Below are 17,957 nucleotides of genomic sequence, written 5' to 3' on the forward strand. Positions count from 1 at the left end.
CTACATGATAAAAGCTCGGGTATTGTAGACTTTTTCTGCATCATTATAGTAAAGATGGAGAAATAGACAAAAAAAAAACGAAAAAAAAGGGGGTAAAGTACACAAACACCCCATGAGGTTTGACATAAGGACAGGTAGATACAAATTGGCCTATTTTTGGACAATCATACCCCTTGGTCAGAAATTTGATCCAAACAGCCCCTTAAATTTGGCAAAAGTCAAGATTGCCCTTTAATGCTTTATTAATTTAAATTATAAAATATCAAAACTTTTAAATGACTCTTTTACCCTTAAACACTTATTACACCTATACATATATTTATATGTATATTGTAAACATATCAAACCCAGACCCAAAACTTCGGCCATGACACCACCTCTACACCTTCCAACCACCGGCCGACGAGCGATTCACCATCTCCTTCGTTCATATGTCGATTACTCCTTTCACCGACACTTCCATTGTAATACCCTTAATTTTAAAAGAATAGTCTCGGCATTTTATTTATTTTATTTATTGTTTTTGGGTGATTATTTGGTTTAATTATTTTTTATTTATTAATTTGATTTAATTGTTTAACTATGTGACATGTGTTTAAATTGAATTAAGTAAGTTATCTTTTATTATTTAATTAGAATTTATTGTGTAAGTGTTTTTAATTGTTTAATTGGAATTAATTGGTTAAGTGTATTTAGTTATTTAATTGAATTTTAATTTAATTATGGTTTAAGTTACAGTAAGCTTTAGGTTGCAATTCACGTATAGGTAAGCAGCACTATGGTAACAGAGATAGTTTCATGGGCCGACTAGGATTAGAATTAGGGCTCTGTCTCTAATTAAACAAGGATTAGGGTTTAGGATTTTTACGCCTATATATACATAGTTATAATCTGTATTAAGGGTTGGAAAAACCTTACTCACGTAACAGAGATACAGAGAGTTACAGAGTGAGGCTTTGAGAGAGAGCAGAGCAAGTTTGTGAGGTTTCCAACCGAGGCTTCGAGATTAGGCTTAGGAGAAGGGAGGAACAGAAGTCATAGGAGGCTAGACTATATTGTAGTGGTCGTCGGAAAGCTTAGAACAACGGCGATAAGGTTTTGTTTACAAAACTGTGCAGGCAAATTCTTATCTTCCTCCTTCCCTCTGGCTTGTGTTCTGTGCACCTAGATAACCTCTAAGGGATTAATTGGCCATTAATTGAACCATGCATGATTTGTATTTGTTTACTTGAAGGTCTTTTAACTGTAAAAGTTTATCTGTAAAACCATTCTATCATTTATGTGTTCTAGTCTTTGTTTTGGCATAACGTCCCACTGTTCTAATTTTTTAATTTGAATCTTACTGAAATCAACCAAGGCCTGAATGGATCCTAGATGTAATTTAAGACCTTCAAATTTAAATTAGAGGAAGAACAAAGGGGTTGGAATAGAACTGATGTTGCAAATTAGTTTCAGTGTTGTTCATCAACAATGCTAGTTTAAATGGCTTTGTTTAAACTCAGTAATTGATTTCAAGTTTATTGTAAGCAACCTTGGGGATGCTTCTAGACTCAATTAAGACTCCTAAGATTAGTTTTAGAAACCAACAGAGTGGTAGGAATTGATCAGAGAGGGAGCAGACGGACTGAAACGAAGCAACGGGGACAGAGGCTCTCAAATGAGGTGAGAGCCGGCTCCATGGATGTGGGAGCTGGCTCCCACAACAAGTAGAGCCGGCTCCAAGGACTCCTAAAGCCACCTTTAGGCTGAAAGAGCCTGCTCCCAAAATTTGGAGCAGGCTCCCTCTTCAATTTACGGTTAATTAATTTTTTTTTAGTTTTCTAAGGCACTGTTTGGTATTCTAGGCACTGTTTGAGCCTTTGGATGTTTCTAATGGATTGTGGGGACTTTACAGAAGATCTAAATACTTGATTCTAAGTGTGATTAAACTTGTTGTTGCATGGTTTAAGTCTCTAAGATAAAAGATAAAACAGTATAAAAGCATATAACTTAGTACACTATTATCGGATGGGACGAAATAAATTGTTTAGATTAATTTAGCAATTTATTGGACTATAATAGGATTATAGAATTTATTTTAATTGCGTAATAGAGTCATTGATATATTGGATTGGGTCTATGCATGCTTTGGATGCTAGTTGTGTAAACTATTAAACCGTTTCCTGCAATTACATAGTTAAATTCTTGGATTTAAATTGCTGAAACTTTAAATACTTTTCTGCAATTATTTGGATAGTGGTTTTTGAACTGTAAATTACTTGTTCATTATGTATACATTGTAATTTACCTGGATATGAAGGATTGTATGCACCGGTATGGAACGGTGACATATTAGGGACAGTTTAGCTCAAAACACCTAAACCTAACCCAACGGATTTAAGGAATGGATTTATAAATATTGAATCCTAATCTTGGTTAAGTCATATCAACTGCAACTAAGTTGAGTAGCTTCCTGGATTAATGGATGGTAGTTAAGTCACATCAACTGAATAAGTTGAGTGACTAACTAGTTGGTTTGTTATATGTCAGTTTATTAAATATTTGAACTGTTGGGATTTATATGCCCTGGCATAGCAAATTCTTATTTGGATTAAAGTGACATAAGTTCCTGACGTTTCTGAAATATTTATGTTTTTTACAATTGGTGAATTCAATGTATTATGTTTCGATTCATTATAGAATTGATAGTGTCCACTTGATTACAAGAGATATTTATATATGTATGTGATGGCGATCAATACATGAATATAAATAATAATCATAAATGGTTCATAGTCGGTAATTATGGATGGACTCATAATTGATTAAGACTTGAACTGGATCCGCGTTAGGTTGAGATATATTGCGAGAGCCGTCGTATGCAATTGCTCCCTATTACCGTCATAGCATTTGACTCTTAAGCATGAGAAAATTATAGACTCTTTTATTAATTAATAATTACTTTGATTTGTTCGGCGGATCCTTCGGGATCTTAGACCGACACTTTGGGTAGTTATGTAATTAATAATTAGAGGGTTATATTTTCAATATTTGCATCATTGCTACTTGTATTTATTTTGTATTAATTATGGTTGATCACAAAGTAAATTCAAAGGCCTTCGTATGTTTTTAGACAAAATGATTTATTATATATTTATTTATTTAAATTATTATTTTTGTCAAACAAATATTTTATTGTGATCGAGGCAGAAATAATCAATGGTACCAAAATAAATATATTAATTAAGTAGTCGGATTGATGGCTTTATTTATCCGATAACTAATTATGCATAGAGGGGTCAAAGTGCAATATTGACTTAGTGGTTATTTATTATTTAATTGGAGTTCAATTAATTTCTTTTAGTGGAGTAGAAATTAATTTATGAATTAATTGAATTGGGTTCATGGACCGGGCCAATTATTAATTCATTGTAGCCAATAAAATAATAGGCCCAATGGATTCTCACTCATAGCCCAACTTGATATTGGAATCATATTAGATTTGAGACATGTGAATTAGAGATTGAGAATGATTTGTTGTTTCCTTTTCTTTACCTTTATGTTGCCTATAAATATACATGGTCTATGAATATTTTAGGGGTGATTTTTGGAAGAATGAAAAATGAATAAATTTTCTCTCTCTAGAAAATTAGGGGTTAGTGTTCTCATCTAATGGAGGCTCCCATAAGCCTAATTTTTCAAGGTCATTCATGGAGGCTTATGAGTGATTCCTAAAGGCAAGACCATTACCAAGAAGATGGAGATCCATGGAAAAGGTTTCTAGCAAAAGGGATCTACAATAAGTGAGAACATTCACTTTAGAGGAGAGATCTAAGGTTTACTCAAACCTTGATGTAAGTATTCAATCTTTTAATTGAATGATACATCATGTTTTATTTTTGCATAAAACTTGTCTCTATGTGATGAATCAAGATCTATGAATTTAAATCCCTTGAAAAGTTTTTAAATATTACACGTTTCCCAACATGAACTACATACCCTGGATTTCGACGGACTTTATATATATGTTTATGGTACCACGAGCTGAGCTTGAGTCTCAGACTCGTTGGTTAGGGTGCGTATATGTGGTGGATGCATAGCTGGTTATAATAGGTTGAGGTGTACCCTGTTAGGTCTAAGAACTCATGCCCACCTTTGGGTGCGTATTCGCATGTTGCCTTCTATTCAGGTTAAGACCCCTATTATAGACTAAGTGAATGTCCCTTACTGTGGATATATTTATACGTATGGACTAGATAGATATTGTGAGGTGTCTACGATGTATCTGCGTATCGGGTCACTGTATGAATTGCAATTAGATTAGAACTTGCTCGTGGGTCTGACCCACTCCTTTATTATTCTTTTCAGGTACAGGACGGTTCCAGCCTTAGAGCTTAATCGTACTTGTCAAGGACAGTCTCAGATTTATCTGATTATGTAAGACTTCTCTCGATGTTTCTAGCATTATCTATTTTCAGTTTTCAATTTCAGTTGAACTTCTGGTTTGGGGTTGTAACCTTGAAGTTTTGGAGGATTGGAGTTTTATTTTTCAGTTATACATGGAGGGTTTTATTATTATTATTTCTTTCAGCTTTATTCTATCTTTATTATTTCTTTTTGTCATTTGTGTTCGCTTTAAAATACTTAAATTATTTGATATTCCCTCGGGTTTGGACCTGGGCCTGATCAACCCGTGTCTCGGATCCGAGGGGTATCACATCCATCCTCCAAGAACCCCTCAAGTAACTCCTCCTCAGCCATCGCCACAAATTTTCGGAGTGAAACAGACAGATCAAAGATTGACAGAGACGTACTCCCCACGCCGGCGTCTTTGATTCTTGACGGCGGCAGAAAGTTGATATTTGAGCGTAGAGCGAAACTTTGAGTCTGGAGTGATTGCTGAAGAAAGAGGGGCATTTAGCTTGACTCTACAATTGGTTCCGTCATCGTCAGATCTGGATGATGCGGATAGAGGGAGGATGAAATCGGTGGTTCCGCCGCCAATAAGGGTTGTTGTGAGCTTTGTGTGTGAGAGATAGCTTGTAGATATGGCCATTGTTGGTAGGAGGTGAAGCCGAAGCAAGGGTTAGCAAAGGTGGCTTCGGTCGGTTTCTAAGGCCGAGAAATTGAGGTGGTTAGCACCATAACCTCGTCTGCAACTTACGAGGGTTTCATGAAGGAGGTGGTGAACCCCAGTGGCAGACGGTGAGCTCCGAAAAAATGTCGCTGAAGAAAGAGCGTGTGAAGGTGTGATGATGATGCACGTGGAGGGTGAACCCTGACGGTTGAGGTGTGATGTTGTGGCGACGACGGCGAAGGAGGAGGTGTAATGATGGCGGCGGTGGCGATTTTGACGGCCAACATAGTGTGTGTATATACACATACACAGAGAGAAAGGGAAAGTGGGTTCTTTACACTGTTAGGATTGTTCGGGTTTGGGTTCCTGATGGGTTTGGATTTAATCGAAGGGTATTTAAGTAAATTAAAATGTCAATTTTATATCAAAGGGTAATAAAGTTAATTTACCATTGTCGAGGTCTCTTTGCCCATTTTATCAAACATGAAGGGATGTGATTGTCTAAAAATGGGTCAACTTGTATCTATCTATCCTTATGCCAAACCTCAAGGGGTGTCATTGTATTTTACCCAAAAAAAAAACAATAACTGATATTGGACTCCAATATTCTCCTTTGGCTTTCCAAATTTGACAAAATTACTAATATGTTGTACAAAACACTATATCTAACCCTAAATTAATATTTGGAAAGATTTAGATTAGACCAAAAAGATACGGACTTGCAGGAATGACACCGAAGCCGATAATTCTTTTTTGTGTTTCAACCATTAACCTTAGACAATCTTGTAATTTTAATAATAAAGGGGTTGGAGCGTGAGAGGAGAATATTGGAGCGCCAATATCAACTTCCTAAAAATAAAAATAAAAATAAAAATAACATAAAAAAATCTACAAGTATAATTTAACTCAGAGTACCTATTTGACTTGATAAACCCTCTCAAGATTCCAAATGTAATAAAAAAAATAAATGTAATAAATTTTTTATTTTATTTTATTGGTAAAGAACACATTTATTTATTTATTTATTTATTTTTGTCTCTATAAAAACTTGAACCATCAATCTTCTACTTTGAAAGATGAAAAAATATTATTAGACTACACCACCCTCGTTATTTTAAATAATTAATTACAATCGACTAATTTATTCATAAATTACTGAAAATAATTGCTATAGTAGAGGACTGCATATATAAATATCTCAAAGTATTTCCAGCAACAGATAATTTTTTTTCCCCTCAATTTTACTTTTTTTTTTTGGAATAATTCTATAAAAATGGAGTTTTGGAGGTCAAAGGACAAAAAAATGGAGTCAAAATTAAAATTTCTATATTAATGAAATTTTCTCGAAATCTGACGTGGACATGGAAATTTAATGTATATTATATATTTATTTCCAAAATACTTGTTATGAAATTCTGTTACTACCCCTCATATTTAGAGAAAGAAACCCATATATGGCAACCCTTCTTCTCAAACAAACAACCAACAAACCTGAGAAATTCATCCAAAACTTCTGGTCATTTGCACTTTTCTAATGATAAAATGGATTTGCTATTTTTATTTTTATTTTTAAAGTGGGTTTGCTAGTTAGGTGGGTAAAAAAAATAGATGGCCAACCAAAAAGAAAGAATTGTTTTTGCCATTATAAATGAACACATTCAGAAGGGGCTGGTTTAGGGGTGTGAGAAAGATTGATGATGAAATAGGATTTTATTTTATTTTATTTATTTATTTTTTTTTTGTTAGTGGGCTTGCTCTGGAACAATTGAGACTTCTAGTCTTGCGGGCCTTTGGTCACCATTAAAAATTATTCCACTACATGGAGAGAGAGCCTTTCATCCAAAGAAAATAAAAAAGCTCGAGGCATTCAAGCACAGGCGATGCAGATGCAGAGATCCATAACAGTAATAGAAGGGTATTTTAGAAATATAAAGATGATCTAAATTAAATTTCCATGTTCACCTCAGACTTTGAGAAAATTCCATTTATTTGGAAAACTTAATTTTGACTCCATTATTTTGTCCACCCACAAAACTCCATTTTTATGGAATTATCCCTTTTTTTTTTTTTTTGGGTAAAAAAACTTCAATATAACTAAAAGACCGATCTTGTAACCACGAACAATCACAAAATTTAAGAAAAATACCATTTACAACTTTTAATGAAAAGAAATCAACACAATTTTCTTATTTTAATGAAAAAAAACATACACTTTTTTATTTAAAAAATGTGAAAAACGTATAAAAAATAAAAATTACTTGCTCTTTTATAAGTAGTATAGATATAAATTATGGAATTTTTTTTTTTAATAATCCAAAAATTATGGAATTTTTTTTTTTTTTAATAATCCATATTAGCTTATATTGCTTCAAGTAAATTTTTCATGACATAAAAGGTCACTAATTTTTTTAACAAGCAATAATGATACTCAACCAAAGAAAAATACCTATACAAAACTTATTATTCAAATTTCGATTTGTTTTGCAAATAAATTATCAGATTTAATTTAAATCATTAACATATTATCAAATTAATGGTCCAATTCATATCTCTAACAGATCGGATTGGAGGCTCCGTTTGTTTGGATATAAAATATTTTTAAAAAAATATATTTTTATTTTTTAGTGTTTGATTGTAGTAAAATATTTAAGAAGTAGAAAATATTAAAATTTAGCAAAAATAATTTATCCATCAATTTTCAACAAGTTATTCAACATATCTCAATTTTGCTGGATCGACTCTACCTCAACATCAACATTCAAACATCAAAAATTTTTAAAAATATATTTTATTTTAAAAAAATAATATTTTAGGTAGAAACAAACATATGCTTAATATACCGACAAGATGAGATTTGAACCATATGCTTAATATACGGCAAGATGAGATTTGAAACAAATTGGCCCAGTCTTCTTCTACTTCTTCCTCATTTTATTTATTTATTTATTTATTATTATTATTATTTTCTCTCTAGGAAGTTAAGGAGTAAAATATTGATGAAACAATAACTGTACATAGGCCGAAGCGGGAACAAAAACATAGGACAACACAACCCAGCGTAAGCAAGGCCTAACCCATCTTACAGTTGAAAGAAGACAATTATATTCTAAATACCCTAGAATGTTGTTGTCTAAGAGAACCAAACAGCCGGTGCAATGAAAACAGAGGCAGAGCCTCGCAAGATCAGTCAGGGTCAGGCGGTGGCCGGATGAAGGACGGGGGAAGCTCCCAGTCTAGAGCAAGCCTTCTCGCTAGAGCAGCGTCCTTTACCGGCATCGAGATCAACCTTTGCTTAATCATATCCATGGTGTTCCTTAGTACCTTTGATTGACAATAGTGGAGAGAACAAGTAAGTTGGTCGAAATCTGCAAACTCCTCCTTCGCCAGCGAGCTGACGCCCATGCAACGAAGCCATTCCAAGAGAGGTGCGAAACTCGGATTCGGTATTTGATTTGCAAGAACCTCCGAATTGGATTCGTACCCAAGGAATGGCTTCATTCCTTGGGTAAAAGTTAAAATATTAAAAGGAATGGCATTTGATTTGCAAGAACCTCCAAATTGGCCCAGTCGTACCCAAGGAATGTTTGAGCAACTGAATGTGAGTCATTTGTCAGGGTAAAAGTTAAAACATTGAAAGAAACAAAAAAAAAACATTGAACAACCGGGGCCAAGCTGTTAGATATGTATCACACCATATTGTGTCCATGGGCTGTGCCCGAATCCGGTCAGATTTTTGTTTGGTTCCTGAGAAAAGCTTTCCAAAAGTTAAGCGTGCCATAACATGTCACCCGGTATTGACTTACTCTGCCAATCGATCATAATCAGTGGCGTAGTCAGAGAGGGACAACTGCATTGAACTTTCATATATAAAGATTTTTATATTTGTATCCTCGCCTCCTTTAAAATTTGACAGGGCATATATGTGTATATAACCAAAAGTTCATTCATAGTAGAAATATAAGGGCATATACGTTTATATAACCAAAAGTTCATTCACAGTAGAAATATAATCGTGACACAATTATATATATATATATATATATATATATATATATATATATAATATATCTAATAATTTATATTTTTTCAAAAAATATGATTTTTTTTTTTACTTTCCCAAAATATTATATTATTTATCACTTTCTAAAAAAAAATCATGAAAATATTCTACCACACTTTGACTTTACCACAAACAAATGAATTATTTCCAGCACTTCTTCATCTTTAACATTTTTCACAACCCAAACAAAGTAATCGGAGCAACTATTTATCAGTAAACAGAGACTCAATCAGTCGTACTGCAATGTGACGGATAGGTAATCTGAAATTTTTTTACCATATAAATTTATTATTATTTGATATTATAATTTTAATTAAAAAAATTATTAATTATTACTATTAAAATTATTTTAGAACTTGTTCTTTCAAATTTTAGTTTGTATTTTTATTTTTTTTGCGTATGTAATATAATAGAAAAGTTAGGTAACTGTATTATTATTTTTTTCATATCTTATTATTGATTTATTGAATATGGTTTTTTTTTTTTGTATATTTAATTGAATGAACTCAATTTTAAAACATCAATAAATAATTTGAAAAATTGTTTTGAATGCACTGAATAAGAATATTATGAATTAATGTTTTAATTTATATATATATTATTTTGGTTCAAATTCTATATATATATATATATATATATATATATTACTATTAAATATTACCCTCACAAAAGAAAATTTCTGCACTGATCATAATAATATATATATTTGCCCATCATATAATCTTTACCTCATTCTTTTAATTTTTTTCATGGCTAATCTTTACTTCATTCGTCTTATGAATATAGATATACTCCGTATATACATATTCACAATTTCACAAATATATATAATATATATATTGAGAATTTGACACTTGCTTATGAATCTTTAAGATGACCTTCATTAATGAGGAGGAATGTGCGCCACAATCAGTGGCTGATAACTTAAGATAAAGTACTTTTTCCCTTTCTAAGGACCAAATTCGTAACACTCTCTCATGGACTCTGGAGAGACGGACGAGCCGGTGACGCCGGCCGGCCGGCTGTTTCTCCGGCCAGAGATGAACCAAATAATCACCTGCGTCGCAGGCCAAAAAAACCCAATCGACGTGGACGCCGTCAAGGCCGAGATCACCAAATCCGTCATGATCACACTCCCCAGATTCACCAGCTTGATGGTCAGAGACCGTAACGGTCTCGAACACTGGAGAAAAACCCAGGTCGACGTAGACCGCCACGTCATCGTCCGACACGAACCCGTCGTCGACGGAGTCAGCGACGAGGACGCTGTCAACGACTACCTCGCTGATCTGGCGGTCTCGACACCGCTCAGTTTCGACAAGCCGCTGTGGGAAATACACCTCTTGATGGCCCACAAGGGCACCATCCTTCGGGTCCATCACGCGTTGGGCGATGGGATTTCGCTGATGTCTTTGTTTCTAGCGTGCTGCAGGAGGGCCGATGATCCTGATCAGCCACTCACTATCAAACCCTTGGGGACTTCTTCTTCGAGCACGAATCACCATCGTAGAGAGTGGGTGGTGTTGAGAGTCTTGAGATTTGTGCAATTGGCGTGGTTTTCGTTAGTGTTTATCTTGGAGTTCGTGTTCAGGAGTTTGTGGGTCAGAGACAAGAGGACCGCCGTGAGCGGCGGTGATGGGGTCGAGCTGTGGCCGAGGAAATTGGCCACCGCTAGGTTTCAGCTGGACGACATGAAGACGGTCAAAAAGGCTATTGCCGATGCGGTAGGGGTTTATTTTATGATATCCTACTCTCTCTCTCTCTCTCTCTCTCTTAATTTTTTATGCCACTTTCTCTTTTTAGTACTATTTTTCATTTAATTTTATCTGTTACCAAAATGGGCACAAGCTTTGAAGCATAAAGTGAATTTAGCCTGAGCTTTCCCCAAAAAAAAAAAAAAAAAAACTCAATAGTCCCGCCCAGTTGAGTGTCAGCGCATTTTTGCTATGGCTTCAAATTTTGCATTCCCTATAGATTGCCTAAACAATGGGACCTCTCATCTGGTTGAGTTGTAAGTAACACTTACCTTGGATGTCATAAAATTTGACACTCTTATCTATTGATATTATATTCAAAATTTAATTAAAATCCGAGAACACCCTTGGAAAACTTGAAAATGTTTTTTTTGTTCATATGTTGAATTAATAAAATTTGACACTCTTATCTATTGATATTATATTCAAAATTTAATTAAAATCCGAGAACACCCTTGGAAAACTTGAAAATGTTTTTTTGTTCATATGTTGAATTAATAAAAATACAATGGGTATAATATTCATTTAACACATCTGGGTCAAAGTTACCACAGCAGGGGATCAGTGTTAGAAGTCCTGTTATTTAGGCAATCTACATAGAAAAGGCAAGTGTAATTATCTCTTTTTAAAATAATATTACAAAGACACCTGAATATGAATTTTGATTCGACTGGACTATAGTTACCCAATGGCCGAGCACCATCTAATAAATTTTTAGTTATAAAAGTAGCCGGCCCCTGCAACTTTTATACAAATTTGTGCGTCTGGGTTGGATCCAGGCATAATTACATCAATTACTTTAGTTACTGGAGTTAGGTTACACTAGACATATATGTCTCTGCCTTTTGAACTAGATCAAGAGTGGATGAGAACACAATCTTGAATTCTTGATGTACTTTTCAAGATGTGACTTTTAATTTTGTGCTTCAAGGATTAAGCTTTTTCCAAACTCCCTCAGGAGCGTAGCCTTTACTTGCTTGGTTCGCTAACATAAAATGATCTTACCAAAAACAATAATAGCATAAATGACTAAATTTTAGTTTTGTTATAGTAACGTAAATGATCTTACCAAAAAACGGTTGTAGCATAAATGATTCAATTTTAGTTTTGTGACAGCAGCATAAATGATCTTACCAAAAACAAAAAAAAAAAAATGGTAGCATATATGATTAAAGGAAAATGCTTAAAAATCCAATTTCCTCGAAGCCCCATCCCACGGAATTTGGGTGCTCATAATTAAAATGCCTACCTGGCTAGCATGTAACACATAGAATTCTGTGAATGAACCAGGACCAAATACTACTTGATAACCGATAGCAAAGTAGTGCCATGAGGAAATGGTGAAAAAAGAAATCCGATCTACCTTTGTCTTGGTGACTTCTCAACTCTGAAGTCCTATATCAAGGTTTCGAGACTAATTAAGAGAAAGGGGAAAAAAAATGATAAAATGATTTAAAAAAAAAAACTCTCATCAAACATGAAATTTTATACTTTCAAGCACTGGGAGAATCTACACCCTTACCTTTTGTCTTCGAAGAATGGCAGTGACTCGTAGGTACTGAATCTGGAGCTGTTGCAAAAATGAGCTCTTAAGCAATTTTAGGGAACAGAAGTGGCATAGCAAATAGGAGTATAACAACCTATCTATTTATATGGCAGTTGGTTAACAGAATATAGCTTTTATCAAAAACTAAATTTTGAATTAACTTTCTTCAAGCACGCGCTGGTGTTTGTCATGTATGTTTAAAAATTAACATGCAAGTTATGGATTTCGAAACTCATTACTAATCTGATGTTTGGCAATGCAGACCATTAACGATGTCCTATTCGGGATAGTATCATCTGGCCTATCAAAATACCTGGATATTCGATCGCCGAAAGGTGAGTCTTATTACATATACCAGTTAGCATGTTACATATAATCACCTTAACTAAATTTTGTTTAACCATCTCCTCTAGGTCTCAAGGAGGGGCTTCAAATAACGGGTCTTGCTATGGTTAATTTAAGATCACAACCAGGATTGCAGGTCAATATTTCCCTTAATTTCTCTCTCCTCATTACACCGTAGAAAAGTGCATTTGCTGGATTTTAAGTTTATTGTTTGAATTGAATTGACTGGGTACCAATCAGGATGTTTCGGCTTTGATGGCAAGAAATTCAGGATCACGGTGGGGCAACCAATTCGGTATGCTTCTCCTTCCTGTTTATTATCATAAAGACGGTGCTGATCCTCTGCAGTGTGTGAAGAGAGCAAAGAAAATGCTTGACATGAAGAAACAATCATTAGAGGCTCATTTCTCATACAATGTGGGAAACTTTGTCATGTCCTTTTTGGGAGCAAAGGTAGAGTTCAATATGGGTGATACTGAACTTGAAAGAATAACCAACTTATGTTATTGTTATTGGATTCTAGTCTTTGTTGATGATGCTATTGTTATTGTTTTGCAGTATGCAAGCTTGCTTAATTACAGAATTGTGTGTAATACAACGTTTACGATCTCAAATGTGGTTGGTCCACAAGAGGAGATAGCACTTGTTGGCAACCCTATAAATTACATAAGAGCAAATACATGCAGCCTACCCCATGTACATCTTCTAAACTCGCTTTAGTTTATTACCCTTGGAAATTGGTATATAGCGTCGTATTGATTGAATGATAGGAATTGGTTAGTTGTTGATTGTTGATAGTGGAATTGCAGGCAATCACAATGCACATGACGAGCTATGCGGGAAGAGCTGACATGCAAATCTTGGTGGCCAAAGAAATTATCCCTGACCCAGAGGTTTTAGCCAAGTGCTTCGAAGATGCCTTGTTCGAATTGAAGGAAGCCGCTGAGGCTGCCTCAAAAACCTGAACAAAGTTTCCCCTCCATACACTATGATTTCGTCAATTGAAAGATTCACACTACAGGTAATTATTTGTAAAATTAAAATCCCACATATATACTTGCCCATTGTACGCCCCAAATTTGTAACAAAAATCAAGCAAACGAAAGTAAAACCTCTCTGTAATTGCTCCAACATAATAAATTTGTGCATCATTTACAGCCAATGCGATAATGAACTTGTGTGATTACGGAGATACTCTTTCGAGTTATGGACAAAAATTTTGTAAACTGTTTTCTGATCTTCTTCTTGCTCCTTTTTTTTTTTTTTTTTTTTTTTTGGTGTGCATACATTGTTTAATTGTTTGAGTAATCTCAAATTGAGATTAAACATCATTAGTACTTTCTTTTTATTTCCCCAAAACTCTGTGCCACAAGAAAAAAGGAAAATGATTTACCGTATCTTCCAATGAAATAGTAAATCAGGTATGTTCTTTTTGTGTGGAATCTCAAAAAGCGGTACACTCCTTCCATAGGCAACTTTTTAGATTATCTTCAAGGTAAGTATGCTCTTCTCTGAAAGGCCATACACTTTTTAGGTCAGTTGACACAGAAGGGAGAGTTGGCCGGGTTGCGTGGGACTCAGTCAGTAGAGGGGAGCTTGCCTGTACTCTCCTCTTTTCTAAAGTTGAATTTAAGACAGCTTACATATGTGAGAGCATAGGAGCATTTACATGATGTGCATTGATAAGCCTATATTATGATATTGTGGCCTGAATTTTGTTTCGGCCAGGGTTGCATTGTGACTACGGATTCAACCCTGGGCTTTGTGTAAATTTTTTTTTTGGACCTGTTTTCTCTTTTGGAATGTGAACCCGGTTCTAGAACTCCTTGATCCCAGAGTTTTAGGGTTTGGGACCTTGGGTGGTTGGAGATTGTTCGAGAGGGAGAGTTTGTGGCTGGAACTTGTAATCTCATATTATTAGCATAGTGAAATTTTTCATTGAATCTTCACCTTGAATGTAAACTTTATTTTTCTGTCGATTTTTTTAGTGTGTTTTTGGTTTGCCATATTTGTCCCACCATATATGGTCCCTTTTTTGTACTGCCTCTAGATTCATTAAAATCAGCCGTGTCAAAAGACTTTGAACTTCATTCTATTAATTTTTTATTAACTCGTGAATTCTGAACACAAGGACCATATAGGGTGGGACAAATATGGCAAACCAAAAACACACTACAAAAATCAGAAAGAAAAATAAAGTCTACATTCAAGGTGAAGATTCAACGAAAAATTTCACTATGTTAATAATATGAGATTACAAGTTCCAGCCACAAACTCTCCCTCTCGATCAATCTCCAACCACCCAAGGTCCCAAACCCTAAAACTCTTGGATCAAGGAGTTCTAGAACCGGGTTCACAGTCCAAAAGAGAAAACAGGTCAAAAAAATTTTTTTACACAAAGCCCAGGATTGAATCCATAGTCACAATGCAACCCTGACCGAAACAAAATTCGGGCCACAACATCATAATAAAGGCTCATCAATGCACATCATGTAAATGCTCCTATATATATATATATATATATATATTTTGTGCATAACACGTGATTGAATATATTATTAAAATATCTTACCTAAATTTATATTTTTTAATAAAAAATAATTTAGAACAATCAATATTAAAAACCTTCTCAAATGCATTGGTATAATTTAGTGGACAAGCATAACATTTGTCTATTTTGTTAGCAAATTTATGACGTGACATATAACAAAAAAAAAAATTGATTGAATTTGTCTAATGTCTTGTATGATAAATTCTGAGTAAGTTTGACCCAATTTTTGTTGAATTTCTCTGACCTGCGAGATTTCTATGGACTCGGGCGGATCTTAAAAAAATACGGGCTAGAGTGGCTTGGGTTTTAGTATGTAAGCCCGAGGAGGAGGGGTTAGTGAATATAGGGAGAGAGAGGGTGTAAGGCCTTAAAGACGAGCTCAATTCATTTTTTTTTTTATCAATATCATTGTTAGGGGTTAGTGAATATAGGAAGAGAGAGGGTGTAAGGTCTCAAACAGGGACGGGCTCTCAGACACAAGCAACCCAATCGCTCAAATAGCTAATAAAGTTGCAATCCTCAAATAGGAATCAATTTGTCAACTGGGCATCCTATCAATGGAGCCAGGGGTCCGCAAAAGTTTTTGAGTGCCCTCTGCCAAAAATAAATTGAGGCCCTACTTAGCATAATCTCACTCTCACATAAAAATATAAAAATAAAAATAAAATTTATTGTGATTAAATTAATGTAATAAAGTAAGTTTTATAATTAAAATTTATCAAGAGTTTACAAAATTCACTTGAACCACGAGGATAAAAGAAGTATCAAAAAAGTCTAAGGAGTGCAATATTCAACTTTGAAAATTTCTCTTCTTGCATTCATAGATGCAAAATTTTCAATTAAACTTTCAAAATCAAGTGTTTCTAAAAGTTCATTTTCAATTGAAATCAAAGTTAGCCCAATCAATTTTTTTTGTGACCTGGTTGATTGCAAGTAAGATTTTAATAATTTCAATTTTGAAAAACTTCTTTCTGTAGAAGCAACACTAACATGAATAGTCAATAGTATTATATATGCAATCCAAGCATTTGGAAAACAATTCAATAAATCATTCCTACCAACATCAAAAAAATTGTCATTTTTCAAAATTGCTTTCGAGATGAAAGCAACAAGTCTTCGTGTCATCGTCATCCAATGAGTTTAACTTATACGAAGTGGACAAACCCAAAGATATCCTCATATTCTCCTCCACTCAGATTGGGCCCACGTTTATAAAATAAAAATTAAGCTACGAGTGGACTGACTCGATTGGGCTGCATGAGCTGCATTAAAAAAAAAATCTAGATTGGGCTGTATTCTCTTCCACTCATATTGGGCCTAAGTTTATAAATAATAAAAAATTAAGTTATGAGTGTGTATTAAAAAGAAGTTGTATTTACATGGAACCCTTCATCAACTGAGCTGCAATTAATTTTATAAAAGATAAAGTGCAAAAAACTCCCTTAAACTTTACTCTCTCTTTCTAAAAACGCCCCTGAACTTCTATTTTAACAATAAACCCTATAAACTATTTCAATTTTTACAATAAACACCAGGCAACACTGTTCCGGCAGATTTTGTCCGTAAGATGTGCGCATGTGGCCTATGCTGTAATTTGAAAATGGCAATTTTACCCTTATTTAATAAATCCCCAAATTGAACCCTTTTTCAGTTTACAATAAACAATACCTCCCCATAACTTCCTCCCCTAACGCTATCTTTCTCGTGAAGGTCTCAGTCTCTGTAAACACTTTCCAACCATTAAACAATCAGTAACGTCCCTCTTAAAACCGTGATACAGAGAGGAAATAAGTATACAAGTCATATATGTGTGTGTGTATATATATATATAGTTACATAGACCTGACAAACCTAAGACCCATCTCAGACCCAACTCATGGATCCCTTCACAAAATTCAAATACACCTTTGATCTATTGATCTTTTTCTAATTTTTCAAAATTGCCTATTTGCTTCTTTCTTTGATGTGCCTCCAAAATTTCTCTCTTCTGCCAGTCTCCACCGGCCTCGTCGACGCCGGCGCAATATTGCCTCCCCTTACCACCAATCAACAGAGGGCACTTTTCATAGCTGACCGTCACTATCGTAATATATATATATATATATATATATATATATATAGTTGAACAGAGGCCTTTTAAAAAGCTAGACCGCGGATCACCACTCTTTTCTTCTCCAAATTCAAGTTCTCCAATTGGTGTCGCAGCCGGTAATTTGTTTGTGACATGGCCGTTGCTTGTCGAAGAGTTTTACAAGGAGAAGTTAATTACTCAGGTGTTGAAGATTGGAGTCAGAGGTGTGGAATTCCAGATTTAGGATTATTGTGGGGAGAGACAAGATAGAGAGAGTTATAGGTCGATTGATGGACGTTTGGCAAAATCCAGATCTTTACTCCGCCAAATCAGGTTCCAATCAAAATATCCAAAGTCGGCGGCGGTTGTCGCCGGTGATGGTCGTTGGCTGGTTCAATTGACGGAGGTTGTGATTGGTTGGTGATTCATCTATTGCCGGATGAGGATAGCATACAGATGGAGAGAGTAAAGAGAGAGAGAGCGTAAGGAGGTGTTTGGCTGCTAACATGAAATAGTGTTAGGTAGTGTTTGTGATATATATATGGTGATGTGCTGGCAGATTCCTATTGGATTT

The 17,957-nt window shown here is 34.7% G+C and overlaps 1 protein-coding gene across 1 annotated transcript; it reads left to right on the forward strand.

The window, feature by feature from the left end:
• The first annotated feature begins 10,010 nt into the window (after positions 1-10,010).
• On the forward strand, positions 10,011-13,998 carry LOC132294099 (wax ester synthase/diacylglycerol acyltransferase 11-like). The gene is made up of 6 exons (XM_059791830.1): positions 10,011-10,840; positions 12,679-12,751; positions 12,830-12,897; positions 13,002-13,214; positions 13,320-13,457; positions 13,571-13,998. The coding sequence occupies exons 1-6, from the start codon at positions 10,094-10,096 to the stop codon at positions 13,724-13,726; spliced, it is 1,395 nt and encodes a 464-aa protein (XP_059647813.1). The 5' UTR covers positions 10,011-10,093; the 3' UTR covers positions 13,727-13,998.
• The last annotated feature ends 3,959 nt before the right edge of the window (positions 13,999-17,957 follow it).

This window comes from Cornus florida, unplaced genomic scaffold (genome assembly GCF_030987335.1).
Source record: "Cornus florida cultivar Cherokee Brave unplaced genomic scaffold, ASM3098733v1 CherokeeBrave_3.0.0_Hap2_Chr02, whole genome shotgun sequence".
Taxonomy (NCBI): Eukaryota; Viridiplantae; Streptophyta; class Magnoliopsida; order Cornales; family Cornaceae; genus Cornus; species Cornus florida.